Source organism: Trichoderma asperellum, chromosome 4 (genome assembly GCF_020647865.1).
Source record: "Trichoderma asperellum chromosome 4, complete sequence".
Taxonomy (NCBI): Eukaryota; Fungi; Ascomycota; class Sordariomycetes; order Hypocreales; family Hypocreaceae; genus Trichoderma; species Trichoderma asperellum.
The window spans coordinates 1,939,697-1,967,337 of record NC_089418.1 but is presented as its reverse complement, the minus strand read 5'-3'; the positions used below and the strand labels follow the sequence as shown (position 1 = coordinate 1,967,337).

The 27,641-nt window shown below is 49.4% G+C and overlaps 11 protein-coding genes across 11 annotated transcripts; 6 read left to right on the top strand and 5 right to left on the bottom strand.

Moving 5' to 3' along the window:
* The first annotated feature begins 875 nt into the window (after nucleotides 1-875).
* TrAFT101_007065 (uncharacterized protein) lies at nucleotides 876-4,729 on the top strand. Its single transcript, XM_024904222.2, has 2 exons — nucleotides 876-2,024; nucleotides 2,092-4,729. Exons 1-2 carry the CDS (start codon nucleotides 1,459-1,461, stop codon nucleotides 4,040-4,042), a joined length of 2,517 nt encoding a protein of 838 aa, XP_024758716.2. The 5' UTR covers nucleotides 876-1,458; the 3' UTR covers nucleotides 4,043-4,729.
* A 260-nt stretch (nucleotides 4,730-4,989) lies between these two features.
* TrAFT101_007064 (uncharacterized protein) lies at nucleotides 4,990-6,333 on the top strand. The gene is made up of 2 exons (XM_024911031.2): nucleotides 4,990-5,137; nucleotides 5,206-6,333. Exons 1-2 carry the CDS (start codon nucleotides 5,120-5,122, stop codon nucleotides 6,229-6,231), a joined length of 1,044 nt encoding a protein of 347 aa, XP_024758715.1. The 5' UTR covers nucleotides 4,990-5,119; the 3' UTR covers nucleotides 6,232-6,333.
* A 115-nt stretch (nucleotides 6,334-6,448) lies between these two features.
* Nucleotides 6,449-8,071, top strand: TrAFT101_007063 (uncharacterized protein). The gene is made up of 5 exons (XM_024910077.2): nucleotides 6,449-6,790; nucleotides 6,849-6,919; nucleotides 6,979-7,094; nucleotides 7,155-7,834; nucleotides 7,888-8,071. The coding sequence occupies exons 1-4, from the start codon at nucleotides 6,529-6,531 to the stop codon at nucleotides 7,831-7,833; spliced, it is 1,128 nt and encodes a 375-aa protein (XP_024758714.2). The 5' UTR covers nucleotides 6,449-6,528; the 3' UTR covers nucleotide 7,834; nucleotides 7,888-8,071.
* Nucleotides 8,072-10,501: 2,430 nt separating this feature from the next.
* TrAFT101_007062 (uncharacterized protein) lies at nucleotides 10,502-13,472 on the top strand. Its single transcript, XM_024908559.2, has 3 exons — nucleotides 10,502-10,861; nucleotides 10,932-11,445; nucleotides 11,504-13,472. Exons 1-3 carry the CDS (start codon nucleotides 10,736-10,738, stop codon nucleotides 13,117-13,119), a joined length of 2,256 nt encoding a protein of 751 aa, XP_024758713.2. The 5' UTR covers nucleotides 10,502-10,735; the 3' UTR covers nucleotides 13,120-13,472.
* Nucleotides 13,473-13,640: 168 nt separating this feature from the next.
* On the bottom strand, nucleotides 13,641-14,300 carry TrAFT101_007061 (uncharacterized protein; the record flags this gene model as incomplete). Its single annotated transcript, XM_024910076.1, has 1 exon — nucleotides 13,641-14,300. One exon carries the CDS (start codon nucleotides 14,298-14,300, stop codon nucleotides 13,641-13,643), a length of 660 nt encoding a protein of 219 aa, XP_024758712.1.
* A 328-nt stretch (nucleotides 14,301-14,628) lies between these two features.
* On the bottom strand, nucleotides 14,629-17,153 carry TrAFT101_007060 (uncharacterized protein). The gene is made up of 2 exons (XM_024900610.2): nucleotides 16,508-17,153; nucleotides 14,629-16,450 (listed from the first exon to the last, which is right to left on the bottom strand). The coding sequence occupies exons 1-2, from the start codon at nucleotides 16,925-16,927 to the stop codon at nucleotides 14,687-14,689; spliced, it is 2,184 nt and encodes a 727-aa protein (XP_024758711.1). The 5' UTR covers nucleotides 16,928-17,153; the 3' UTR covers nucleotides 14,629-14,686.
* A 158-nt stretch (nucleotides 17,154-17,311) lies between these two features.
* TrAFT101_007059 (uncharacterized protein) lies at nucleotides 17,312-18,698 on the top strand (the record flags this gene model as incomplete). The annotated part of the gene is made up of 2 exons (XM_024904221.2): nucleotides 17,312-17,578; nucleotides 17,666-18,698. The coding sequence occupies 2 exons, from the start codon at nucleotides 17,312-17,314 to the stop codon at nucleotides 18,176-18,178; spliced, it is 780 nt and encodes a 259-aa protein (XP_024758710.2). The 3' UTR covers nucleotides 18,179-18,698.
* Nucleotides 18,699-20,061: 1,363 nt separating this feature from the next.
* Nucleotides 20,062-20,779, top strand: TrAFT101_007058 (uncharacterized protein; the record flags this gene model as incomplete). The annotated part of the gene is made up of 2 exons (XM_024904220.1): nucleotides 20,062-20,252; nucleotides 20,320-20,779. 2 exons carry the CDS (start codon nucleotides 20,062-20,064, stop codon nucleotides 20,777-20,779), a joined length of 651 nt encoding a protein of 216 aa, XP_024758709.1.
* Nucleotides 20,780-21,551: 772 nt separating this feature from the next.
* TrAFT101_007057 (uncharacterized protein) lies at nucleotides 21,552-22,040 on the bottom strand (the record flags this gene model as incomplete). The annotated part of the gene is made up of 1 exon (XM_024910075.1): nucleotides 21,552-22,040. One exon carries the CDS (start codon nucleotides 22,038-22,040, stop codon nucleotides 21,552-21,554), a length of 489 nt encoding a protein of 162 aa, XP_024758708.1.
* A 2,454-nt stretch (nucleotides 22,041-24,494) lies between these two features.
* TrAFT101_007056 (uncharacterized protein) lies at nucleotides 24,495-25,139 on the bottom strand (the record flags this gene model as incomplete). The annotated part of the gene is made up of 1 exon (XM_024906912.2): nucleotides 24,495-25,139. One exon carries the CDS (start codon nucleotides 25,137-25,139, stop codon nucleotides 24,495-24,497), a length of 645 nt encoding a protein of 214 aa, XP_024758707.2.
* A 639-nt stretch (nucleotides 25,140-25,778) lies between these two features.
* On the bottom strand, nucleotides 25,779-26,573 carry ORM1 (sphingolipid homeostasis protein orm1; the record flags this gene model as incomplete). Its single annotated transcript, XM_024900735.2, has 3 exons — nucleotides 25,779-25,829; nucleotides 25,906-26,264; nucleotides 26,354-26,573. 3 exons carry the CDS (start codon nucleotides 26,571-26,573, stop codon nucleotides 25,779-25,781), a joined length of 630 nt encoding a protein of 209 aa, XP_024758706.2.
* Between the last annotated feature and the right edge of the window lie 1,068 nt (nucleotides 26,574-27,641).

Below are 27,641 nucleotides of genomic sequence, written 5' to 3'. Positions count from 1 at the left end.
TGATTCTCAGGCGTGTCTGCAAGGCCAAATGTGGGGCTGCGGGTGACGAAATTGCCCCTTGCGCCTAAGAGGATCCAGTGCCACTAAAGCACGGTCTGGCCCACGCGTGCTAACGGCGTGGAGGGAAATGGTCTACAGTATGATAGGAGAAGGAAATAAACTGAAGCTGAGATGCACTGACGGCCTGCAGAGGCTGAAGGAAAAAGGGCGAGATATGGCAATTCGACGGCATTATGCAAATCTACAGGCTTGCTGCGAAGTGCCCAAGTGCTTACGCTACGATGGCAGCCCCCCAAGCCCCATGTACGTCTATTTCTCGGGTCTCGAACCTTGTGCAAGCACTACACCACAAGAGTGCTAGATACGATACCGGACGCACTCTCAGCAAATGGCTCCTCAGTCCCAGTCTCTCTCAATGCCAGACGCGTGCTGTGGCCTGTCTGTCGTGCTACCCCTGCCGGACGAGACAAGTCGCGGCAGCTGCAGCAGAGTTTTCTCCTGATGCGCAGCGTACGCAATCCAGTACCGCAGGCACACATGCACTGTGGCCTGGTGCATTTTCTTTGCTCCTCTGATCGACAATCATGAGTCTTTCGTAGCCGTTTGTGGTGCTGGAGGCTGATTACTGTGGCGGCCAGGCCAAGCATCACGAGCCGCTCGTTGGCCAGCCCCCTAAGCCCTCCCCGCTGTAATCTTGGAAACCCCCGCTATGCCTCTCCGACAGCAGAGTGGGCACCCGCCATTGAGATGCGCTGGCTGGCAATCTGCGCGTGTGGCCGCTGTAACGCTGAAGAGGAAACTGGGAAGCAGGTTTTACTGTACAGGCCCTGTACCACTAAAAGTGGCCGTAGACTCCACTCTCTGCACGGCTGGCTTCTGCCATTTCCACCGTCGCACTCCGTCTGCCAAGCTCTTCTCTTTGCAAGATCGTGTTGGTCGACTTCCAACTCTTTCCCTTCGCTCGCTTGTGGCACCTCTTTTTCTGTGCACGCGATAGCACTTTGTCTAGCCCCCTCTGTAATCGCAATTGTAGAGGCTGGTACGGAGCAGACCGTCCTCCTTTTTTACTCTCCTTTACGGCTTTATTAGCCCCCTAGTCTCTCTTTTAGTTTACCTATCCACCCCGCGACGGTGAGACCTCGCCAGAGAGTTCCTACGATCAACCGGCGAAGCGCATTTCGGTCGATTCCTGTTATACGTCGGACCGCACTGGTTACTTCCGAACAAGACACAGGAAGACTACGCCAACAGAAGCTGCGTCGTCAGCCGCAAGTGCTTGGCAAATACAGCCCTTCTGTACGACTTCGTAACATGCAAACTTGAGAGAGAGCTCTGGCAGCCCGCAATCAAGTTATATATTCCCTCTAGCACCCGGCTATCTCATTTGATATTAACAAACGCTCGCTGTATCACGCCGGAATCTATATACGAAGCAATCGCTTCTAGGGCCTGGACAAGATGTTCAGCCCCAATGCGCGCCGACCGCGGGTGAGAATACTGCTGCTCATTATTCTCGCCTCTGTCACGTCATACTATTTGCTTTTCAGCGGCCCAAGCCCGCGTTTTAATATTGTTCCCTACCTGCCCGACCAGCGCGTCACGCAGGGCACCCAACCCAGTACCCCAGCTTCTCAAGCGCCGCTGGGTGACGACAAGGCCAGCGCGGACATTGATGATGGCTCGATTCAGAATGGTAAACCGTCGACAGACGAGAAGCAGCATGGAGACCAGAGTCCAAAGGAAGAAGAGAAACAGCCTCTAGAGCCCGAAAAGGAAAAAGAAGAGAAGCCTCTCAACATGGATATCGAGACTTATAACAAGGAGCTGGAAATGCTCGAGTCTTGGGATTTGAACATCGAAGATTTGAGACAGTGGAAAGATCCCGACGATAAGGAAGACCCTAACGACGTCGCCCCAGGCTATGAAACCGACGGAAAGGATAGAGACTCTGGTACTATCAGCAGACTGCAGCATGAGAAAGACATGAGGAAAATGTGGAGATATGCGTACAAAACCACTGCAAAGTAAGTTATAATCGCTAAGAATTTTACCGTTTGCCGCTGTCTTAAGGCTTACACTGTGTCTTGCTAGCCTCGAAACATCCAACAAGATCTACGGCAACACGCTCTCAACTCTTGATTACAAGGAGAACCGCACAGAAGCGCTGGAAAAGAAGCTTAGGGAAGACCCCGCTGCCACCGTTGGTTTCAGCGTTGATAAGCCCATTCGATTTAATCCCTACCCAGACTACAATAGTGACACGTGGAAGGCGGCGAAGCACGCTTCTTATGTGCCTTGCAAGGGTCCGTCTGGAGAGATTGTCGAAGACTTGCTGGTTTTCAAAGGACGTCCCCATAATTTCCCCGAGCCCAAATTTGGAAGCTACTCTCTGCTTAATATGGACCCCAACTTGTGCTGGGAGCGAGATACGCGCTTAGGCCCTTATGGTTTGCTCCAGCAAACCAAGAAGGTTGGCGGTGAAGTCGAGGTTATCGATTGGGATAATGTCAACTGGGGTGATCTGGTACAGCGGTGTGTCCAGTCAAACGCCGCAAGATTCGATCTCAGCAAGGAAAGGGAAAATGAGTATCTAAGCGTCTACCCGGAAATTGCCGAATCTCTAGCTCCTAAGAAAGACGACAATAAGGACGGAAAAGCGAGCAAGGCCACTGACAGCCAGAAGGATAAAGAACCGTCGGGCGATTTCCCCAACTTGGACGACAAGACGCTCAAGATTAAGGGACGATCGCCAGCTGATTCAGACACGAAGAAGGATAGCTCTGAGGTTGTCAAAGAGAAACGCTCTGCGGTTTTGCTACGCTCATATACGGGTAAACTCTACACTGAGAATGACAAAGAGACAATTCGCGCCATGATAAGCGAGCTTTCTCTCAAGACCGGTGGCGAATTCGAGATATTTTTGCTTGTTCAGGTCAAGGACAAGGACATAACCCACCTCGACGACCCGGAAGTATACCGAGGCGTTTTGCAGAAGCACATTCCTGTCGAGTTCCATGGCATCACCATTTTGTGGAATGACCGGCAGGTTTGGGATATTTACACCAAACTCACGGACGATAACGAGCGCAGCGTTCATACTGCACAGTGGCTCAGCGTCCAGAAATTCAGCATTGATCATCCCGAATTCGATTATATTTGGAATTGGGAAATGGATTTCCGGGTCACTGGCCATCACTATGACATGGTTGATAATCTGGCCAAGTTCTCTGCGAAGCAACCGCGTCGAGGTTCCTGGGAGAGGAATGAGCGGTGGTATATTCCTGAATACCACGGCGACTATGATACGACGTTCCGAAAGGAAGTAGAGGAAACTTATGGCGGATCCACCGTCTGGGGTGCCCCTGACTTGCCTTTTATCACACCCGTGGGCCCCAAGCCTCCTGTGAAGTCACCAGAGGAAGATAACTATACATGGGGCGTTGATGAAGAGGCGGATTTCATCACTCTCGGTCCGATCTTCGACCCTGTGAACAGCAACTGGATTATTCGCGATAATGTTTGGGGATATTCAGACAAAACTCACAGGGCCCGCGATCTCCCTCGTCGTACCACGATTGTCACCCACTCTCGTCTGTCGAAGCGTCTCTTAGATATCATGCATGTCGAGAACTTGCGCGGAAACCACGTTGCCTCCGAAATGACACCTCAGACCGTTGCCTTGCTCCATGGTCTCAAGGCGGTTTATGCCCCGCATCCCATCTTTACGGATCGCGACTGGAACGGTAAATTCCTCAACCAATGGTTCAATCCTGGCCCCAAGGGAGAATCTGGTGGATATGGAAGCCCCATGGGCTGGGGCAGAGAGCGACGATACCAGGGCAATTCCTGGTACTACCGAGCAGAGCCGCCAAACCGAATGTACAACAACTGGATGGGCTGGATTGATACAGGCATTGGTGGCCAGGAATGGGAGCAGCAACACGGACGACCGTGCCTACCATCCATCTTGCTCCATCCTGTCAAAGATACAAAGGCTACAAAGGAAGGTCATAAGACTGGCTTTGAACTGTTTTACGGTTAAAGGACCTCGACACTATCCTCAAGGGTTGATGTTACTTTTTTTTTCTTTGTTTCCTTTGTTTAGCTACAGTTTGATGCATTTCATTATATCTCACTGAGCCCTTGTTTCTCTATACTAGCTTTATTCTAACAAATACCGCCATTTTCTTTTTCTTTTTCTTTTCCCCTTCTCTTTTATTGCCATTCCTTTCTAGGATATTGCATTTTCATTCATCTTTATTATTCAACGACAACGCCTACGGCTGAATCGAATAGCCCACTAGCTTGATAGTGGCCGCTTTGAAGGGGAGGAATGATGTACTATGATTGTTGCTAAGCGCAAATATTCATCATGGCAAAAATCTACGCAACGTATGAGGGAAATATGGCGAGAGATGTATATACAGCCCGGCGTTCATTTTAATTTTTTTATGATATTAGCACCGGACTTGCGGGCTGGTTATTTGCTTATTTCTATCTGTTTGCATGATCGTATAACGAGAGAGCCTTCTGTTTCTTTTCTCTTACGAATCTCATCTATCAAGAAACACGAACGAGTTTCAAGTCTTGCAAGCCTGCATTGTCTTTTATGACATTGATACTGTACAAAGAGCATGGGGGGAGAGGAAGAGAGTAGTAATGATTTAACCGTCGCTACTTCTGTGAATAATGTTTTACAAGCAATTCAAAATAAAAGTTTCAAATATTCATAGCAAAATGTTTTCTATATCTGTCTGTGTAAAGTAAGAGTTGAGATTAAAAGTGAAACTCCTAAACATAATTTTATACAGTTACCTATGTGAATAAAGGGGCGCCTTAATTAACTTCAATTCGGAGAGCCTCTTGTTCCGGGACCGCGACGGTCGGATTATTCGGGTCTGCCCCACGGTTGTTACCGCTTAAGTGCATGCACGGTATCTGCCTTCTTTCTCTCTAAAACGCTCTTGTAACATGGGCATGTTTTCAGCTTGAGTGAAATGCTCAGTGCGCTTGTTAATAGGCGCGTTTGGTAATGATCAGGCATTTCTTTTCTTGTAGAGTTTTTATTGCACCATCAAGATGAAGCGGGCGGTAGTGACAGCAATGCGTTGATCGAATAATGAATCCATTTCCCAGCGTGAGTTTCATCTACCCAAAGCTTTACGCATAAATATGAGAAGTGCTGATGAAATAAATACATAATAGACGCCAACGCCACGGCGGTTTTTACTGCCTAGACGGTCAACTCAGTCGTCGTCGCAGACACCGGGTGCTCCCCCTCAATTTCAATCTACGCCTCGGTTTGGCTCATCTTCAATCCCTAGACCTACACAGGGTAGGGACCTTGAGATAGAAGAGGATGAAGATGTCATATCCGAGTCAAGTATCTCAGGCGATGATAGAGAAGCTACCGTGGGGACCACGCAACGCGGCTCTCGCTGCCATGTGCTCGATATTGAGTCGGAGGCTGGCTCATTGTCCCAGGAATGGCCGTCGTCAGACATAGGCGAAAAAACCAAAGCCCATTCATGGCTTGATATTCAGTCACAAAGTCCAAGTGAAGCACCGCAGGGTATTGAAATGGGCAGAGAAGCGAAAAGACGAAAGATGTCGATTTCACCCACGCCTGTGCTTGGCTTTCCGGGGATGGAAAAGGCGGACAGAACGACACCTGGGAACATTGACTACGGGGCGTACAATATGGCTATTGCCGATTCCGAAGATGAGGGTTCGGCTATGGGCACGGACAATAGCGAGGAGTCGCCTATGGCCGCATCGAACGCCAAGGCTCTTCAGCAGCCTGTATTTCAGCAGGCACCACGGTTCAAGCCCCTGATCGCTGATGGTCATCACGGCGGCCTTCCAGCAGCTTTTTCGCCGCAGCGAAGGGGTGCGAGATACGTTGCCGGTGGAATGGCGGCCCAGCTTCAAGGGTGGCTTTCGGAAGTCAAGAGCTGGGAAGAGAATGGCGAGAAGACTACGTCCGGTGTGAAGATTCACGTGGAGCAGATCAGATCGGGGAGGCGAATGTATCTCGTAGAAGGTCGCGCATCCTCAACAAATGTGCCGCAGAAATGGATATTAGCTGGAGAGGGGAAGTTGACTGGCCTGGGTAAGAGGGCAGAAGTGGAGATGGGAAGCGTGGTGTTGATTGAACAGCCTACGTGGGATGTTAAGCTGGAGGGAAGCGTTTGGAATGTGGCGTGTGAGTGGAGTATAGCCTTGGATTGACTGTAAATAGCACGACATGGAGGCGTATTGATATAGTTCATTAAAATAATTGCAAAGCCACAAACACGTAATGTGTTGGTGTTGATGTCGGTTGTGCGAATGGCGATGCATATAACCCATATTTGCACCAAACGCGAGTGATTAGCCAGCCCAGCGAAAATCATCGCATGTACCCTACAGTGAGCCTTTGAACTACAACACATATTATATCGGATGGCTATATCCTGTGCAAAGGAATAATCTCCTCCATCATCTGTAACTGTGCTCAATTGCTATACAATAAATGTTGATTGTATAATGATTCGCCCGTTTTTCAACCCAGCTTCTTCTCTACGGCTGAAATTGGCCACTTCTCAACGGCGATGCTTCTCATCTGATATAGGAAGGAAAGCTTCTGACCCGCTCCGGGTTTTATTTTGTGGCTCAGATGCGTTCAGCTGCGAATCCCTGCGTGCGTTACATCGAGAACATGAGGTGAACAGAAAGTTAATCGAATCCTTGGATGTGATGGTTCTGCCACCAAGGCGAACGGGGAGGGGTTTTAAGGAGATTACAGAGGGTTGGTGCATTAATTTTTTTTTTTCGAGCGTTATGACATGATGCTAATGCGGAGACAGTACCGTGCAAGTCTGTTGCAGAACATTTGGGGTTGAGAATACATCAGCGAGAGACATTTAGAGGGTGGAGTGTAAGATTCTTTTTCTATCCCATACTTTCGAGAAAGGAGGACTGATCAATTGATGATAGATCCCAGAAGGGACTAATTTAATTGTGGTTGTCTCTTTTGGACTATTTGTTCCACCGCGGATACTGAAATCGGCAAAATACGGTGGTTTAAATGTTCATCCATCTCTCTTGCCACAGTGAGTGTTTCTATTGTCAATCTCACTCCAGTGTCTGAACTGGTCATTAATATGACATAGTTTACGCGGACCAGCTCCAATTCACCATGCTATGATGCGCAACGACAAGTACACCGGTGTGTCTCTACAAACTTTGGATCCCAAAGCTTTTGACCACGGGATTGTTCTCGCTCAGACACCATCTCCAGGCATACCCATCCCAGCTGGTGCTACGCTACGTCATCTTACAGAATCTCTTGCCAAAGTAGGCGCAGAGATGCTTGTTCAAGGACTACGGGACGGGGTACATGTACTGCCGTATACGAACGTCGGGTGGATGGCCGACCAGCTGAAAGAAAAAGAGCTCGTTCACGCACCGAAAGTGAGCAAAGGGGAATCTCAAATCAACTGGCCTGAATGGAACTCTCCAGATATTGCACGCTTCCTTAATATCTTCAATACAGTGTGGACACACGCGAGAAACGACAAAGGAAAATTCAAGCGAGTGCTGTTCTTAGATGCAGAGAGCGTGTCTGAGCAGGACGTGACGGGAAGGAGTGAAGAAATCGTATTTCGGTACGAAAGAGGGAATGAAACAGACGATATTCAGAGAAATGTCAGAGTTGATGATGAGCATGATGCGTTTTATATACAGACGGTGGGCGAGAGCTGGGTGCGTGTGAGGAATGTTAAGGTTGATGGGAAGACGACGCAGACGGCGAAGGTTGGTATGAGAGAATTCATGAAGAAGATGAAGTGATGTGAGATGTCTATGAAGAATAGATCGTCTATAGCACTTTCTGACATACGTTAGGGAGCAGACACGGAGCAGATATCACAAGACGTCCAAGTCAAGACGCTTAGAATCTTCAGAATACTACAGCGTACTCCTTTCTAGGTTCTCTAGAAATTCCCGATATGGTAAGTCGTAGCAACAAAATCGGAAACTGAACACTGCCAGGCCTCGCAAAGGTGAAACTCTAGACTCTTACTGCCCTGGCAGGCATCACGAGCAGTTATTTCGCCACAGCCAGTAAGGAGCATTCAGGAGTAGGTGATGCTTGTCGCCATACAGGCTCGTATTACAAATTTGGTACGCTCTATAAAAAATCAAGATTAATGAGATGAAGAAGGATAAATAGTGATACTATTATAGATCTCGTATGTCCATAGACCCGGGAACGCAGCTTTGTCCACGACGCGAGAGAGGCCTGCAAACACAAGCACGGTCGGTTCAGCAGGGAACAATATACGCGAAATGGGGCTTGCATAGAGAGACCTGAGGATTTTCAGCTCCCGCGGAAGCGATTTGGTGATTGCTCGGTAGATGGACTGCTGCAAAAATGATGCCTGGAAGCAGCCCCCTGAAAAGGGACCTTGGTAACGAGTGGAGCTTTATGAAAGCTTCCAAGGAGTCTCCGAGAAAAAACCTGGAAGTGGGTTTTTGGCCATATGTATTGCTCCCCACCCTGGTTGAAGGTGCTTTTTTTTTTTTTTGTTTCTAAAGTCTAAATGCCCCTGCTTGAGAGGTTGTGGTGATTGTGATCAATAACACCTGCAGGTGATTCGACATCTTGCTCCGTGCTATACAGTATTTGAGGTTGGTCGTAATGCTGTCCCATTGATAAACAGACGGTTGAGCTAAGGCGGCAGCCCCTGGCTTGCCGTTGCTGGCGTCCAATCATAGCGGGTTTTAGCGACAGGAGGCAGCTTTACAGGCGTTTTAGCGCCCTGAAGCTTCCCTGCTCCGGCGCCTCTGCCGTTGAAGCATTCTGACTTGCGAGGCCTGGCTGCTGCCATACGGAGGGAAAATCTCCGTCTTCCGTGCTGCTTCGCGCTGTTGATTAAATGCATAAACGACATGCACGCACGGATTTACACGAGCGCTGCGATCGTTGCTTTATTATAATACCCGCCAGAGCTCTTCTTTTTCCCCTTTGGTATTGCAGAATCTCGAATTGCTGGAGTCGATCGGCCGCCCTGTGCTCGCTCTCGCCTCGGAACTGGGGCCGTCTCATTGCGGAGAGATGTTCATCGCCGTCTTTCAAGATGCATCGCTGCGCCAAGATTGACGCGAGGCCATTCTCTGCACAGAGAGGAGAGGAAGCCCGCAGCTACTACTGACACTACAGCCAATACGCAGCACTAGTCTTTCCTACATATGACAGAGACATGAATTCCCACGGGCCGTCGAGGCATTAGATGATAGGCACGCATATCTTATGCTACCCTCCTTTCGTGGCGCAGCGTTTCGGCGAATACCCAAGTGGGACAAGGCGTATGCCAGTCAGAAGCAAACGCGGCACCAAAAGTGCATGGAACCAACAACTTGTTTAACTTTTCTTGTTCCCAAACCGGATAGACCGGATTATTACAAAGATACGATCCGCATACCTGTACATGCTGAGAGCTGGAGCGTATACGTGTGGTTCTCTTTGGACGCATTTGTCTCTCGCTCTTATGCCGGGGATACTCCGCTAAATTGAGGGTGACTTATGCAGTATCAAGCCCATATCAGGGTGCTTACGCTTCGGCTCAAGGCAATGAATCGAAACTAACGGAAAAGCTTTGCCGCCTAGTTTCAAGCAGCTGAGCCTTTTGGCAGTTGGCCGTTACTCCGTATATACGAACGAGTGTGGATACTCTCTTACGAATCCCGCTCTTGTCCGGATTCACGGCCAATAGTCTTCCTACTAGGGCTGTTCTTAGCTTACAAGGGTGCTGAAGAAATCTTTGTTCTTCAAGGACGTGAAAGGCCTAGAATAAATGTTTTGCCCCTGGTGCCCATGCAGTTCCTGCATTAGCGGCTCCGTCGCAGAAGAGAGAGAGGGGGGGGGTGGGATGATTCACCATTTGCGGACTGCACATGTCTTCTGTGGCAGGCGAGCAGTTCATGCTTAAACGCCACTGCTATACTGAGATAGGATGGTGGCCGATGTTCGCATCCTGGCTTCATCGCCTTGACTTCAGGACTTCATGTGCTAATACCTACCGATAGCCAATGTTGATCTTGAATACGGGGACCGAGTGTTCGGCGTCTCGCTGCAGAGCTGCAATCTCGCAGTTCTATTTCTGTTTGTTTTGTCTGGGAGCCAGCCCAGTAGAGTTCGGGCCCATTACCAACTTGGCTCGGCTCCCCTCCCGGATCATCTACATGATTCGCCGTCCCCATGTTTACTCTCAAGTGATTGGACGTTGACTGCTTCCCACATCCCCAAAATGGGCCCATTTCAAAGAGACCCCTGATCTGTTCGGGTATTCGCTTGTACTCATGTGCTCGATACGGCGGCCCCCCTGCTGCAGTAGGATCTAAATGGTGGGCGGCAAGGGTTTCTGGCCGTTGTGGAATTGCTCATCCACCGATATTGTCGGCCTTGCCTGTGCAAGTTACTTCGAGTATGCTCCCTCCATGAATAAGCTTCCCGTAGGGGACACAGGGGTCGAGGGCCGTTCTGCCTAAAAGAAGGACGGCTGCTCTTCCGAAGTGTCTCATCACGCACTCCTTCGTCAACTTCTCTCGTCTACTACGACAACTTGAGCCACGTAGCTCGTCCTCTGACGTATCGTACGTCGAACGCACATTCATTTCAACAGAATTCACCAAAGTACTTTAGTCATTCCTTCAGACGAAACTCGAGCTTCTGTCAATCTTTAATTCGAAAATGCCTTCTCTCAACGCCCTTAGCACGGCGCTCCTGGCCTGTGCCGGAAGTGCTGTTGCCACTCAGTTTACCTTGGCCGAAACCTACGACCACACCAACTTCTTCCAGAAGTTTACTTTCACTGACGTATGGCTCTCCTTGATATTCATTGACCCACCACTAGTTGTCAAGCATATCCCACTAACTGATAGCATAGGATGCCGATACCAACGCTGGCTTCGTGACTTACCAGAACCTGGCCAATGCTCAGGCACAAGGCTTGGCCAAGATCACCAGCAACAACGAAGTCTACCTCGGAGTTGACTACAAGACCGTCCTCAAGGGTTCCGGATTCCCTGGCCGTAACTCCCTGAGACTCGAGTCCACAGCCTCTTACAAGCACGGCCTCATCGTTGCGCGATTCACTCATCTGCCCGCCAACAAGTGCGGCAGCTGGCCGTCTTTCTGGACTCTTGGTGACAACTGGCCCAATGGTGGAGAGATCGACGTGTACGAGGGCTGGAACAACATCCTCGACAACCAGCCTGCCTTCCACGTTGGCAGCTCACGCCAATTTGGCCAGTGCATCCTCCAGAGTGCCGGCCAGACGTCTCCCGTTGTTACCAGCAACTGTGACAACACTTTCTCGAGCCCTCCCAGCCAGTACCAGAACCAGGGTTGCACTACCGCCGACAGCACCGGTCCTTGGGCCTCTCCCAGCGGTGGTACCTGTAAGTGATAATGGTGCCTTTGGCTTTGCGAGAAGGGAAACTGACAACGTCCATTTAGATGCCATTGAGTGGACTAGCGACTACATCAAGCTGTACAACTGGGCCCGAGGCGCTGAGCCTTCCAACCTGGCTTCGTCCAGCCCCGATACTGCTACTTGGGGCACTCCTGCGGTCAGCCTGCAGAACTCCAACTGCAACATCGACAGCCACTTCGCCAGCCAGCGCCTCATTCTCGACATCGACTTCTGCGGCAACCCCGTTGGCACTCCCGCCTTCTGGCAGCAGAGCTGCGCTGCCACTACTGGCCAGGGTACTTGCGCTGACTACGTCTCCAATTTCCCCGGTGACTTCGCCGAGTCCTACTTCCAGATCCAGGACATTCGCTACTTCAGCCAGAGCACTGCCAAGCCTACCACTTCCAAGGCCTCTTCTACCTCCAAGGCTGTTTCTACCTCCAAGGCTGTCTCTACCTCCAAGGCTGTTTCTACCTCCAAGGCTGTCTCTACCTCCAAGGCTGTCTCTACCTCCAAGGCTGTCTCTACCTCCAAGGCTGTCTCTACCTCCAAGGCTGTCTCTACCTCCAAGGCTGTCTCTACCTCCAAGGCTGTCTCTACCTCCAAGGCTGTTTCTACCTCCAAGGTCGCTGCTACCTCCAAGGCTGTTTCTACCTCCAAGGTCGCTGCTACCTCCAAGGCTGTTTCTACCTCCAAGGCCGCTGCTACCTCCGAGGCTGCTTCATCCTCTGCTGTTGTCGTTCCCACCTCTGTGATCTCCAGCCAGTCTGCTGCCGCCGGCTCCTCTGTCCCTGCTGTTACCGGTACTGTCGTCGCCACCAGCCGATGGAGCAACTCCTCTGTCACTGCTACTGGTGCGGGCTCTGCCATCTCTTCCGCTCCTCAGATGACCACCTCGACCGTCTTCACCACTCACGTCCACACCATCTCTCAGTGCCCTCCTGAGGTTACCAACTGCCCGTTCCGCCCCACCGTCACTACCGAGACCATTGCTCTGTACACGACCATCTGCCCTGTCCTGGCTGCCGAGTCTAGCTCTGAGCTGGCTGCTCACACCACTGCTGCTCCTGCTCCTCCTGCTGGCTCAGCTGGTGTTCCCAGCGGTCCTGAGACCATCACCACTGACATCACCCGCGTTTACACCATCACCAGCTGCGCTGCTGATATCACCAACTGCCCTGCTCGCGTTACCACTGAGGTTGTTCGCACTTCTTTCCCTGCTGGCCAGCAGACCGGTGTTCCTGTGGCGCCTTCTTCTCCCGCCAACACTGTCATTCCCGCTGTTCCCATTGCTCCCAGCAATGCTCCTGGCAGCTCTCCTGCTAGCACTGTCATTCCTGCTGTTCCCATTGCTCCCAGCAACGCTCCTGGCAGCGCCCCCAGCGTTGTCCCCGTTGTCCCTGTTGGTGCTCCTTCCAACGTTCCTAGCGCCCCGGGATCTGGCCCCGTCAACACCTGGGCATCCAGCATCGTGGGTGTGCCCACTCCTGTAGGCACTGGCGGCAGCTCTGCTGCTACCGGCAACCCTCCCATCCCTGTTTCCAGCGGCCTGGGTGGCTGCACTGGCGCTGACTGTCTCCCTCCCGTCGGCAACGGCGCTGTGCGCACCGGCATGAGCACTCTTGCTCTTGTTGGTGCCCTAGCTGCTATGCTATTGTAAGTAGTATGATTCTATAGTAAGAAAGAAGGGGGGATTAGGGGGAAGTGGATTTAGGATGAAGATGTAATTATAATGCAGGACAGTCTAATTAAGGCGTTTTGTTGGATTATTCAAGTGCCCCCATATTGCATATGGATGGACGTACATATACACACATAGAGTTGGATCAAAGGATCTTGTCATACTGGTAGTAACCTTCTTAAAAATTTCTTTTATCATTTTTCATGAAGAACACGCCCAATAGCCTAAGATTCTTGATCCATTATGTTGTATTTCGTACTATGATGTAACTAAATCTCCAACCGTCAGTTAATACAACGTTAGTTCTCAACAACAGCAACATAGATGACAACATAGCCTCCCATCCAAAAATGTCTGCAAAAATACTTGCATCCCTAGTCAAATAGACTACTCGAGTTGCTGGAATCATTAGCTCTGTTGCTTGGCACTACACTCTGACGACGTACCAAAACCTTTTCAAGACCGAATTCATGACCAATAATGCGCCAACTTGAATTACCCTACCTGCCAAGGTGACTTTCTCCGAATGGCGCAGTTTGTTCTTTTGAGTCCACGACGTCCATCATCGTGTCCTCTTCCTGTCCAGGACTATACAGTGCCGTTAAGAGCCTCACTTCTTGAACCTTTGGGCCCTTTTGTTCCGAATCTGTTTGTGATTTTTGACTGCCAATCTGCCCGACGTTCGTTTCTTGCGCGAGCTGCACAAGCCTCGTCCAGTGTCCCGAAGGAACGCGATCCTTTCCCGGAAGACCTACCAGAACGTCCTCTGCGCGGAGCCAGTACTGGATCCGAGGGGGGGATGAGCCCTGAGCGGGGTAGAATGCGACGTGATAGAAGCCCTCGTCGGTAAGAAGATGGAGACTGTCGAGATCGAGGAGATGGGGATTGGCGAGGCTGATGTTATGATAGTGAGAAGGTGGTGGAAGAGTGAATGAGTCGGGACGAGGAGTGATTATAGGTTCAGAAAGGTTTTGGGAAAATGGCCTTTGAGACAGTCTTCTGGAATCTCTGGGGGGGATTGGAGGTGTTGCGGGTAGAGGCTGGAACGGAGGGGGCGATGTGAATGGGCTTCTGGGACGGATTGGAGAGAGAGATCTGAGAGGACTCAAGGGAGGAAGTGATGGTAGAGATTTGTCTAGAGGAGATGTTGGGAGGGACATTTTGAAGAGGGCTTTGGTGATGGACGTTGGCGTGGGTTGTGGTTGTGGTTGTGGTTGTGGGCTGCTGCTGCTGAGGAAGTCTCTTGGGAAATTAGGAGGAGCATGGCGATGTAGATATAGTGGCATTTTTGTAGATACAGTGGTATTTTGGGATTTGAACCAGATGGACATAGAATTTGTTGTTATTGCGATATAACGATGAAGACACTGAGTTTCAACAAGAGGCAAACGGTTGACAAAGGGAGCACTTGATAAAGTAGGTTTGTTCAGCCAACACCAGACAGCGAGTTCTTTATCTGAGAAATATCACAGACAGAATGAATAAAAACAAAATGCAAACGGTAGATATACTCAAAGGGTATCAACTGAAGTTATTCATTGCTCTATCAACTCTGCCACAGCCGGGTGCGAATCCATTCAGCCCACTTACACAGATCCTCAAGCCGTTCAAGCGCCTTTCCGAGATCTTCCCTACTGATCGGCCTTCCTTTGCCCTTGCTTTCCTTTTCGTGCTGTTCAATAACGTTCTCGTTTACAATCTCTACCGTGCCGCCTTCCAGAATGCGAAGTGTAATGTCAATGGTAGAATCCTTGACGGAGAAGACGACTTGGAGGTGCGGTGATGGATGAACCCATAATATGACGTCCATGTCCATATCTTTCGCAGTTCCACTTTCTTCTGTGCTCTCTTTCGCCTCATTTTCTGCTTCTTGAGTCGCCTCTCGTTTTGCGCTCTCTTCTTCTCCTTGGCCTTCATCGTCGCTCAAGTCCACAAAAGCAGCCAACTCGTCTTTGACCGTCTTCGAGGCAGCAGGAGCCTTGCTTGATTTGGGTAAATCCCCCTTAGTATTTGACCCAAAACTATTGTTCAGCAGCGTAGAAAGGAAGGCAAACTGCCGCAGAAGCGGGAGCATGTCTATGAGCTGGCGCGGATGAGAGAAGGGCATCTTCGTAACCGCTTTAGAGTAAATGGGCTTGTAAATGAAGAGAGTGTTATGATGGCTTCTCATGGAAGATTTCCCCTGCTGATCGAAAACGCGGACGTCACGCAGGCGCGTAACCGTCCTCGACTCACTGGGATCTTGCTTATTTCCAGCCAACATGGGGAAGAATAGATCGTCAAATGTGGGAGGAGAACGTTGCTCGAACTCGGTCGGATCTGGGTTAGGCGGCTCAGCTCCTGCGTAGGCGTAGAGTCGCGCGTAGTCATTTTGTGGAAGGATGACGGGCGGGTCAAACGTAACAGTAAACGTGACTTGAGGAGACATTGAGAGATCTAGTCCCAAAACACCCATGCTAGCGTTTTTGTTCTCATCTGATGATGGGAGCGAGATATTATCAGGCTCTTGCCAATCAAGAATAGGGAAAGGAGTAGGATTCAGTGCTTGATCTTGATCCTGGTGGACTTCCTTCACCACATCCTTGGAGATCCAGTCTTCGGACACTCTGACAGGCGGCGGGCCAATTGTTTCGATAGATGTAGGCATACCAAGTGCTTCAATAGGTGCACAATCAAGCAAAAGGGACCAAATTTTCTCATCCTCCGAAAGTGATGTTATTTTGCTGTCTGAAGGGGGTATGAATCGCAGCTCCTTCCAGTACTGCAAAGCGAGGCCAACCCTATCTCGTGCGTGCATGACAGGATAGCCGTGTCGAGTGCAGAGAGCGGCCAGAGACAGGTAATGATCCGCTTTGCCCTCCATCTCCGGTTCCTTTCGTAAATTCGCCATGTCCCACTGGTGTAATCTTTCCAAGCTAGTGAAAATACCGGCTAGAGCCTCATAACAGTCGAGACCAGGAATAATGCTGAGCTTGTCTAAGTTGGCTATATGCCCAAAATTAGATGCGAATTTATCCAGTGTTTTCGTAAGAGGGCTTTGGTTAGGGCCAAGCTTCAAGTCTGTTAACAGGATTTGGCTGGCTGCTTCCATATGCTTAGAAACCGATGGCGCCGATCCATGGTAGGCTAATGACACATTTTGGACAATGTTGTTATCAAGTACGATGTCGACGGCAATAGCAGAGCCTGCAATCGCCAATGTCTTTTTCTTGCGTCCGTCTGGGGCTGTATTCTCTTCAGACAGTAGTTCGAGGCCGAGGCGCTGAGCAAGCCGTTCCAGGCCGGCTTCGCTGACGAAGCCTTTCTTTTGCTGCGATGACATGTTAGCCTAGGGGGCTTCCTATCTGCGATGTCGGTGCACACCAACGTTTAGTAGCTCGAGGATATGATCCAATCGTTTTAACTTGTCATCCTCTCGCTTTAGTTTGTCATCCTTGCCAGCGAATGGGACGTTTAGTGTATCGAGCTCGCCGACGCTGACGTTCTCGAGGCCGATGTCGAAGCTACCGCCAATTCCCAGAGCGCCCATAGCGGCAGCAGTCGAAGGGCTGTCAAAATTTAAAGCGCCCATGCCTGATTGACCCATCAGAGTCGACGTCGCTGGTGATTTCTTCACTTGTTGTGGTGATCGCTGTCCTCGAGGAGAGAAGGCGGCCTGGGCGGCGTTGGAGAATGGCGTCGAGATTGGAGGCGTCGCGCCGGCAATCTGTGATGGCGTTGGGCCCTGATGCGACGGCGTGCGTCCCTGCTGTGAGGGCGCATGCCTCATAGGTGTTGGTGTCGCCATAATAAATCCTGTGTATGCGCAATTCGTAGTTGGGGCGTGGTCGTGGAGAGTCGTGGAGATCGTTGAAGTTATCAAGTCGTCGGGGCGGCGGATTGATGAGTAGTTGAGGGAGGCGAGAAAGCCTGAGGATCTTTGATCAACCTTTCGAATACATCAGTTTGTAACCCATAAAAGGGCACATAGCATGCTAAAGAGAGCGACTGGAAAGGTATTGCAAGCGTTAGAGCAAGCACGCGGATACAAAGTTGTGATGTTGCTGAAGCTCAGCTTAGCAGCTATTCCAGGTTCGACAGCCTTGTGGCGGGCCGACAACTAGCGCCGAGTCCACTAAAAGGGTACTCCGCCCACCGCGTTCTTTCAGCTGCCAGTGAAGTACCAAGCTAGATGACCTTGGATTTATGCCGACGAGGCTGCATCCTGATTGTTCTTCGCATCAACCATCGCCTTTCATTTACGCCTCATTCAGAGCCGCCACGCCGTATATTCATGGCAGCAGTTGGGAATGTAGCTCGCCAGCTACGGGACCGGACGCTTCGCGAAAGGTCTATACGTGTGCTCGTTTCCCCTACGCCAATCACTTTCGCCGAACGTCGCTCAGTTCTGCAGGTGTTGGAGCAATATGGACCGGTTGAATTTTTCAAGATGCTTCCCGTAGGTCCCAGCCCACTGGTTGCATAGACGCATCATACGTGAAGAGAGGACAGCTACCTAATCTAGAAATGAATTGCGAATTCTTAGACTCATTATTCTCAATATGTATCGATAACGAAGGAGTCTACGACTGCGGAGAGGTTAGTAGCCAGCAGCCCTCTTACATACAAGATTACGGAGCCTACCCGCAAGGCTGCGGAGGACATTTACGTTGCGGATTTGGACGAACCCGAAGGCTTCAATACCCTCCAGCCGACAGTGACTGGGGAGCGGACCAATAATGCGAGCTCAGGACTAAACGGAGATCCAAAGCAAGGGCAGACAGAGTTCAAGATACACATCTTCCCTGCGCCAGAGCACAATCATAGATTTGCCATGGCTGGATCACCCCTGCACATCCCCTGGCCCGATGCGTACGAACAGGAACAGTCATTCATTGCAACAACACTAAAGCAGTCGCTGCCCAAAAGTATAGCCAGCACAGGGCTTGTGCATTGGCTCGTGAGTGAAGGGAGTGCGGTGCGCATGGAGCGCAAAGTGAAAAGAAAGCGGATTAGGGAATGGCTCCCTAGCAAAATGAAGAAAGGCACGACTGAGTAAGCCGGCAGAGCTATTCCGCGTCGCAGGATTGCGACGATTACTCCAGAGTGTCTCGAGTGTCGTTGCAAGTGCTACGGCCGAGAAGTACTGTAGATATCGACTGTGTTCCACAATGGATGCGACGTGACTGAGATGGCTTGATTTATTCTCTACAATAATCAAGAGGGAGATGCAACACGGCGCTGCAAATGTGGGAGGCTGGGCTGTGCGTCTTGTCGCACAATATGTCACTTTGTTCAGTGCTTGGAAGGCTGGCTCTCGCGTTGTGTTGTCTCAAGAGGGCACACCAATTTTAATTTCCTAGACCAAGGCAGGGAAATAGTACTACTACAACTAACACCGTCAACATACACATCGATTGACGGACTCCCAAAATGGAACAGCTGCTTGCACCAAGACAATAATGAGGGATGAACGGCTGCCTAAATTAGAAGTCAATGATGCTGGATCTGCGCGTTCTCGTTGTCTACCGCGCACATGGTAATGCTACAGTTCAGGGTACAATGCCTGGATGTTGTTGGTGTCACTTCATCATCATGTGCGCATAACTATGTGTAATTTCGAACACACGAGCCCATCGCCGATGATGTGGCCATGCATGCACACTAAGGGGTGGGATGCTTGAGGCTTGTCGACGAAAATATCTGTTTACGTCACATGAATGGTCGCCATCCAACGCAGCTAAGCATAGCCATCACACCGTCGCCGTTCTTGTGGCCAGGGGCGTGGCGCACTGTCTCCAGATTCTAGATTCCGCTTGGCCTGTCTGTGTGTCTCACCCCCGTCTCACGACAGAGGAGTGATTTTGCGCAAAAAGCTCCCTACGTGGACGCAGGAGAGGCAGGGTAGAAGAGAGTCAATGTGCGCATTTTCTTACTTCATTCATGTGATTCTGGTTGACGATAGCATACAGCATGTTCCAAGATCATTACAAGCCGGCCGCCACGCCAGGCCCTGGATCCATGTCGAATCAGGCCTTGGCTGAGGAAAACGGATCCACGTTGTGGCTCCAAGCAGGGCAGCGATCTCTTAGCGCAGCCACGGACGCTACGTCACCCGCAGCTTTCGCGAACTCCAAGGCTCAGCCGTGATCCGATGGAGCTGCAATACGCGGTTGTACGGCTTTGAGCCTTTGGAATTGTTTCTCTGCCGACAAGGGTCTGGGCGCAGTGCCTTGGTTGGCCCGAGACACGCGTGAGCGGAGCTGCGCCATGCCGAAAGGAAGGATAGCTCCCTGGCCAGAAGCCCGCAAAGCCTGTTCGCGATGCCTTCCTGAGCGTTGCGCTGGTGTCAACCTACGTGTGCCTGTACATGCGTAGCTGACACTAGTAGAGCACCCACGCGGCGATGTTACTGCTCCCAGAAGGTATTTGCTCTGCTCTGATTGAGCCACAGTCGGCACCAACATGTGCTAGGCGAGAGTGGACCGGTCTAAGCCGCGCATCTAAACAGCCAAACCATGTCCATTTCCAAGACAGAAGCCAAAAGCCGGTGGAAATTCTTGGAGCTTGGCAAGTCTATAAGCCTAATTTTATTCGTGTTCATGACGTCGCCTCCCTGTGGTACCCATCTGCTGTCGGCGGCCGCTCATCCTTGTGAGACAACAGGAGACGTGCGCCGTCACAGCTGGCTTATATGCTGACCGTCTGCCTCCTTTGTCCCTTGCTTTGGACACTCCTTCATTGCTATTTGTTCTCGCCCAATACCTCTCATTCTCTTTCATACTTCTGTCGACTTTGAATTCACTCGACACTCGACACTCGACACCACTCCCGTTACTTGTATCTCGTGTGTTTGCAGGTATCCAAAGCAACTTTAAAAGCACACATTGAAGTCAACTATACACCGCAGTAACCAGCTTCTGTGCATTTCAATCTTCCATCATGGGTGTCGGTACTTTCTTCCATTACTTTGGCACAGTACTGCTGCTTGCTGCCACGGCACTTCTGATTGTCGTATCGGTTACGGCGCCTGTCGTCAATGACCTCTCCATCTTGAAGGTCGACTTCGCTGGTCGCAACTCTGTAGACAGGATAACGTATGGAACATTTGGGTACTGTATCATCAATTCAAAGTATGTACTCCCCCACCGCTTCTCGCCTTTCGACGCGTATGTAAGAAGGAAGACTGACAATGAACAGTGGAAAAGATGACTGCACCTCCTCTCACATTGGCTATGATGCCACCGCCGCCCTGGCACAGGTTACCCAGGTCTCGTTCTCTAAAGCCGACCGTGATAGCGCCAAGGTTCTTACGAGGGTACTGATTCTGCATCCCATCGCCGCTGGCCTCACCTTTTTGGCATTCTTGCTCTGCCTGGGCACCAGCATCCTTGGCTCCTTTGTCGCCTCTCTCTTCTCGTTCTTGGCCTTTGTCGCCACCCTCGTCGCAATGGCCTGTGACTTTGCTGCCTTCGGAATCATCAAGCACGCTGTCAACTCTCGAGGCCCTAACAACATTGAAGCTCGATGGGGCCCTGCCGTCTGGTGTATTCTCGTCGCTGCCGTCTTGACCTTGATTGCGACTGTTTTGGTCTTCATTACCTGCTGTGCCGGTCGCACCAAGAAGAGCCGCACCCGCCGCAGCAAGGCAGACTACTAAGAGGAAATCGCTTTCCTCTATCAATACGATGAAACTGCTCGGTTTCCATAAAGAGCAATGATAATGCTAGCGATGTTTATACCCGTCTTTAGACAAAACAAATGTCAAAATGAAGAAAAAAAAAAGAACGAAGATATGAGTGGAAGAGAACATACAACAACGAACGTTTTGTTTATTATGTGCGAGAATGGGAAGAGTTTGATAATGATACCACAAAGGGGTGCGAGGTGTATTGTCTTGAGGATCGACCGCGCTGGGACCTGAAAGAATATTTCCTTTATTAGTCATTAATATCATAATGTATTTTTTTATGCGCTGAAACTAAATATGAGCGCACCCCCGTTGTGACCTATCTATTTACTGAAGACAATGTTGGCAAATATGAATTGAGTTAATCCCTGCAATAGCAAAAACAGCGACGCTTAAAAAGAACGATTTGGAACCTAAACGTAGGGGACAAATGCCACAGCCCAAAGCATCCTAAGGTGGGCAGATCTTTGGTCTTGGAAGTATTTTTTTTTTTTTTTTTTTTTTTTTTTTTTTTTTTTAAAAAAAAAAAAAAAACAGCAAAAAAAACAGCATGTGTGTCAATTATCTCGATATATGACTTAGATTAGCCTCATATACTTTCAGAATTATGGTATTGGGCGTCTTCTAAGCCGACACAATAGTATTTTTTCCCTTCCATCGACCGAACAGGGATTTCAAAGTTATGATATTGGCCTCTCTTAAACCGACATCATATATCAAACCTTTGGGATATGGCGTCTTTTCAATCGGCATCATCAAATGCAGATATATTGATGTCCCCCCGTAAAATATCAGCAGTGTACAGGTCATCAAAACTGTGTAGAGTATCAGAGGCCCGTTCAAAAGGCTTAACAAAATCTAGCATTTTATTATAATTTAGTTGAACAATACCTGGCGACTCATGAGAGAACCGTTTAACGAAATGTTCACCGATACCTAGCGACCCATTGAATCGCTGCTGTTCTTGCACTGAGGGTGGCGATGGGAAAGAGAAATTTAAAGTAGGGCCACTTGGTTGTACATGTTTCTTGATTGACTTTCGCGGGACTGTCCGGCTTCTTTGAACATGAAATTTTCCCATGCGGTCTTTTAGTATCTTTGCTGAGCTAAAGAGGGGATATTGGCAACCTGGAGAGTGGCAAATTTGTTTTCGATGGTTTGTTTCATGAAGGATGAGGTCTTCGGGACTGTTGAAATCGAAAAAGCATGCCGGCACGTCCAGATTCGGCATGCGGACGCTGAAGTCCCAAAAATCTGCTTGAATTCCTCAAGTTCGTGGAAACTGATGCCTGGGTAGGTTGAAAGATTAAGCTGCTCGCGAATTGTCATCTGACATCTCTCCTTCATAAACGGTATGTCTCCTGCCTCAGTGTTGCTGTCGATCATATCGAAAGAAATACGGTTTGAAAATGAGATCTTGATCAAGCTCAAGGTGCTCTAAAATAAAGTCGATCCAAAGTTCAGTGGCGTACATATGGAAGTCATAAGCCCTACGAAGAACTCTCAACACTCTATCAACCTCTGGATACGAAGGCGTAAAGACCTTTTGACTAGCCAAATGGCAGCGGACGGCAGCTAGGCCATGTCGCGTTAACGACTCGCTTGCCGTAATAGACAACGCAGCGCTTTGCAAATGCTATCCAACTCAAAACGGAACTAAGACTCTGCACAGATCTCTTATCGAGACCAGCCAAGATTTGTGATAGCAGCTGTACGAAACCAGGGGGATTGTGTGGTTTCGGGTTCGATGGATTGAGAGAGCCAACGTCCCCCGTGTGATACGCTTTTCATACTTGTCATCAAACAAGAAGATCAATTATAAAGGGGCATTAAAGCTTGTTTTTTCTAAGTTGTTGTAGGACGTAGGACGTAGCTAATATATATCTTGTAATTAGAGTTTGGAGGTCACAACCCGCCTCCCAGCAGGGATAACATATTACATAAAGTTAGATAGAAGATGCTGGTACATGGCAAAAAGCATTTTGGTTAGGTTATGTTTGCTCGCTCACATCCCACTAAGTTCTCGAGCAAAGCCACTGGCGGCCTCTTATTATTCATCACGGTTACAAAACATATTGCGCTTCATATATTCTATAAGTTTTGCTTATAGAAATATGCCTTTAAGCACCTAGGGGCTGAGCTACCAACCAAGGGATCCATGCTAACCGGTGACTTACAAAATAAGCCTTACGATACAAAATGGCTTGATATCCCTAAATCTCGCGTAAATCTGGACACTGAGCTGACAAACGAAATAGTATCTGTTCTCTTCGTGGCGAATTACTCTCGGGATTATTAAGATTGGCCTAAAACAGGCATACATACCTCGCCTACGATTTGACGGCAAAGTAGTACAGAAAGACAGACATAATGTAATCAAAAGATTTCGTGGAAGTCCAGCCATTGGAGTTCTCCTATTAACACCATCGTGTGGCGCTGTTGGTTAGGTAATACGTTGCATATCGTTAATAGCCTCACACTACCTGAGGCTTCAAGAGCGTACCTTACGGAGCCACACTGGTAATTTTCAGCCCTTTCGATATTTTATATTAAGAATCCCTATTAACATGTACGTACTTATGAATCCAACCCTAGAAGACTAGGCACTGGCTCGAATCCACCGAATCGAACAAATAAAAGAAATAACCGCTGTTCGATTCATTGTACGAGATTCTTTGACGAGGTACATATTGAAGTTGACACGTGCTTCGAACACGTTCTATAAATAGATAGTTATACACTCACCAGTTTCTACATATAGAGGGTGGTAGAACTACAGCAGTCCAAGGCTGATCTTGCTTCAGCCATAAGCCTCCGGAATGAAAGCAACGGGCCTCAGCGGCCACTAGAAGTAGGCAATCCCCAACATCCTGACTACAATAGTCCCCCAGCTAACTTCATATACTAGTTGCTAAAAGCGCTCATATGAATTCCGTATCCATGTTGGGCCCCTAAAAATACATCGTTCTTGGCTACAAAGCCAAGCCCATATGAATAAGCTTAGATTGGCGACCCCTAGTCCAAAACACCATCCAGGGGTCTCTGAGGCGCGGGCTCTACGAAATCTCCGAATATTCCATCTTCCGGCGCAGCCGAACGAATTACAAATCCATAAGAAGAAAGATTATTGAACACACCAGGAGAGAAACTGGTTCGTATTGCCAAATTATTTCTCGTCAGCATGCCGTTTTTTTGTTCGCGCTTTTACTCAACATCGTTGCTCTTTGGTGTAAAAGAGCCTCATTTTTAACTTTGATGATCCCTAGTGATTCGTAATCGTTTCTATAATAACGCTAGCCAAGTTTTAAAAATAGCATTTAGCTTCAAAGGTATCTGAGCCGAAGATGAAGATCGATCAGGTGTTCAACTTTACAACTATAAATTCACAAGTGGAGAGCAAGTTTACAAGCCATTTGAGTCATAAACCACCCCAAAAATTATATTCTGTAACGCTTATTCCCCATTCTAAAACTGAACAAATAATATCATTTTTACACAATTTTTTCTTCTTCTTTCTTTCAAATTTTACCCCTGCCTTTTACACTCCCAAATTACGACTCCGTCCATTAGGTAGAAAAAACAAAAATAGTCAAACTCCCCAATATCCCATTAAACTCCCCTAAGAATAAATAAATAAGAAAAGAAAAAAAAAATGAATCGTTGAGCCCATACCAGTAACGCCGCTTTAGAGCATCATGAGATATCCGGCAATGGCGACAATTATAGTGCCTACCGCTGGAGCCGCATTTGTAGGTGCGCCGTTCAAGGGCCCGTTCAAGGGTGGCGGCGTCTTGCTGGGAAACGGCCGGCTCTTGGAGCTGGTAGATCTCGGAGCTGGAGCTGGTTCTACTCCTCCCGTAGATGTTGCTGCGGTGCCGTTCTTCGATGGCTGGACAGCCCTAGTGGTTTCTGGAAGAACAGGGGGAGCAGTAATGGACGGGCAAGTGCTGTTGCAAGAAGAGACGGATTGAGTGACAGTCGTGGAGAACGAAACCGTCTCGATCGGTCCTGATGCTGAAAATGCCGTTGGAACGAGGCTCCCGGGGCCAATGGTAAACACTGGCTCAGTCGGCTCGATGGTGGTAGTAACAACAACAGTAGTAGCAGTAGCAGCAACAGAGCTGCTCATGGTAGCTGACGCCAAATGTTCAAGGTAGATCTTGTGAAAAGACGACCAGAGCGAGTAGAAGCGAGAATCTATAAACTCTGAACTCGTTGGCACGGGCAGGCGGCTTTTGAACATGGACTTGAGATACCCGCCATCCATGTCCGCGCGGACCAGAGGAGAGCCGGCAACAAGGCCCAAGGCAAGCAAGAAGTGAGTGTGCATGGTTGAAGACGGTTGTTACTTGTTTGAAGTGGAAGAATGAAGAGATTTGCTTTTCTTATTTCAAGACGAGATGGAAAATAAATAGAGACAAGGAATGAAATCTCTCTCAACAGGAGGATTCACTCCAATTTATTCGTCTTCCAAACTCAACGCTCCATTTATTTATTCGACCAAGTTACTTTAAGTCGCCAACGCCATGTATCGTGTACCAGCAAGCTGGGCCCAGCCATGGAAGTTTGCATGTTGCTAAACTGAGGTTGCCGCCAACGGGTAGTCCCAAGGGTATCTGCCACACAGCCTCAGCTTCGCAACCTTGATCTAGACGATCACCTGATAGTCTCTGAGTTTGTACCCGTAGGAAAAGAAACCGGTATTTGCATGTCTTCAAATCCAATTGTTGTCCTTGAAAACTATCGCTGATAAATAATAAACCTTATTTGTGGACGGAACCATAGAACAAATATGCTCGCTATTTTGTATAGGATACCCATTGCCCCGCTACTCCCAGCCTTCCAACCCTAACTTTTTTTTCCTTTTTTTTTTTTTTTATATATCTTTCGTATTTGTGCTGTACTTCCTGATGCCTAAGCTCATATTGATGCGAACCCCAAAACGCCGTATGTAGTCCGAAGGGAACAATTACTCTTCCTCGGGAATGTCTGAAAAGAAGCTGAATCGCATTCGGTGGCTCTGATTTTAAGAATTAGTGGTTGATCCGCGATATCACGAGATTTTGGCTTCTATGCAAGCCATGGACAGCACTTACGAATGGTAGCTTCGGAATAACAACGGCTAGTGTAGCAAGGAAGTTGATGACAAAATAAGTCGAGTCGTAGTGCGTATAATGCGTGCTGATTAGGAACAGCACGATAGGGACGCTCAGCAGGAATTTCTTGGTGGGCGTGTACTGGGCTCCGTTGTCGATCTGCTCCCACATGTTCAGGTTGTCGAAGGCTCCACCATTGAAGTCGAAAGGAATGCCGCGGACGTAGTGGAACATGATGTAGGAGCCGACCATGTACGTCATGTTGGTCAGCGTCCACGACGCCTCCTGCGAGCTGCCCGGGATAACATCGTAGAGGATCTTGAGAGCGGCGATGATGACAATGTGGATAGTCCAAGCCCCTGTCGAAGCGCACAGCACGTTAGCATCAGAATCAGCCACCAAGCACCAAACAGTGCAGAAATCAAGCTAGTCGGCGCCGGCAATATACCTTTTTGATTTGTCCAGTTGGCATTCATGTTTGGGACAACGGCCTGGTCGCTCATCTGCTCGAGCGTCTCGGGAGGCTCATGGTAGACCTGGAGGATGCTGCTAGACCTCCTCCGGCGGCCACCGGCGCTTCGATCGTTCATGTCGAGGAATCGGCTACTGGCGGGCTTTGCGCCGGCGTCGTAAGTCTGTGAGGATGGAGGGAGGCAAGTCGACGGCATGGTGGTGATTTTTTTCTTGGATGATTATGCGTCGAATGCTCCTTTCGCACGTCCGGACGCGCAATTCTAAGGCCTACCGCTTAGGTAATAGTTGGGGGGCGGTAATCTGCACGAGTCCCGGGTACTTGGCGGAACTCGTCTTTTTAGAGGCGGCGGAGGTACTGGAGCGCAAGCGCGGCTGACGAGCTCCAAGGAACACCTTTCTCTAAAAGTGGCCAATTGTTGGCTGGTTCGAGTCCCAAGTGGAGACGAGAGACCGAATACGAATAGCGCTGCTCTGAAATGCGTGGATGGCAGCAGAGGTGTCTTTCGGTGCCTGCTTTTAGGTCCGAATAGGTGACAGGCAACACACTTTGGTGGTGGTATGGAATTCTATGGAGTGCTCACGCAATCGCGGAAAGACGGCGCATTACGCGCATTATATGCAGAGGGGCAAGACACCAGATGCGACTCGCCGGCCCTCACTTCCTTGAGCCCCTCGCGCCAAACCCTAGATTCTTTTCGCTTAAACAGCGTCCTGAGGAAACTTGGAGACAAATCTGAACGGTGGCACGGACAGGCTGACGACGTTGGCTGCCGGGATCAGTTTATTATGGAAGCTGTGGAGACACCCTGGAAAGGGGCGCCGCAGTACCTGCAGGAACAGGAGAATCAGCCGACAGCAAATTGAAGCTGCTTGAGTTTCCGCGCAGCTAATGCATGCTAATTTGCCTATCTATGTGGTAGCACGCAGAGCCAACACCGGGGAGGATCATGTAGCTGGCTTCGAGGACCGCGCAGAAGCAGGATGCTGGACTTTCATCAACAATCCCGCAAGAATACGGACGGATAACGACAACCGGAGTCATCGAGGTTTCAGTTGTGACACTGATGGTACCACGGAGTAGTACCACCTGTCTATCCAACCATGCAAGCATCATGCCCCCCGTATCGCCTACCTAGTACTAGGTAGTAGCTATCTAATTATGCTACACGTGCCAATCTAGCCGCCATCCGGGTGATCTAAAAAAATAGACGACATTTATCTGGTACGAAGAAATTAATTAGAGTACTAGCCCTTCTCGAAAG

What these genes read in the sequence shown, in the direction of transcription:
- TrAFT101_007065 (XM_024904222.2), top strand. Translation starts at nt 1,459, where the DNA reads ATGTTCAGCCCCAATGCGCGCCGACCGCGGGTGAGAATACTGCTGCTC. An exon ending in GCGTACAAAACCACTGCAAA is followed by an intron (nt 2,025 to 2,091) that starts GTAAGTTATAAT and finishes GTGTCTTGCTAG; the next exon opens with CCTCGAAACATCCAACAAGA.
- TrAFT101_007063 (XM_024910077.2), top strand. Translation starts at nt 6,529, where the DNA reads ATGATTCGCCCGTTTTTCAACCCAGCTTCTTCTCTACGGCTGAAATTG. An exon ending in AGACATTTAGAGGGTGGAGT is followed by an intron (nt 6,920 to 6,978) that starts GTAAGATTCTTT and finishes AATTGATGATAG; the next exon opens with ATCCCAGAAGGGACTAATTT. An exon ending in CATCCATCTCTCTTGCCACA is followed by an intron (nt 7,095 to 7,154) that starts GTGAGTGTTTCT and finishes AATATGACATAG; the next exon opens with TTTACGCGGACCAGCTCCAA.
- TrAFT101_007062 (XM_024908559.2), top strand. Translation starts at nt 10,736, where the DNA reads ATGCCTTCTCTCAACGCCCTTAGCACGGCGCTCCTGGCCTGTGCCGGA. An exon ending in AGAAGTTTACTTTCACTGAC is followed by an intron (nt 10,862 to 10,931) that starts GTATGGCTCTCC and finishes CTGATAGCATAG; the next exon opens with GATGCCGATACCAACGCTGG. An exon ending in CTCTCCCAGCGGTGGTACCT is followed by an intron (nt 11,446 to 11,503) that starts GTAAGTGATAAT and finishes ACGTCCATTTAG; the next exon opens with ATGCCATTGAGTGGACTAGC.
- TrAFT101_007060 (XM_024900610.2), bottom strand. Translation starts at nt 16,927, where the DNA reads ATGGCGACACCAACACCTATGAGGCATGCGCCCTCACAGCAGGGACGC. An exon ending in ATATCCTCGAGCTACTAAAC is followed by an intron (nt 16,451 to 16,507) that starts GTTGGTGTGCAC and finishes ATGTCATCGCAG; the next exon opens with CAAAAGAAAGGCTTCGTCAG.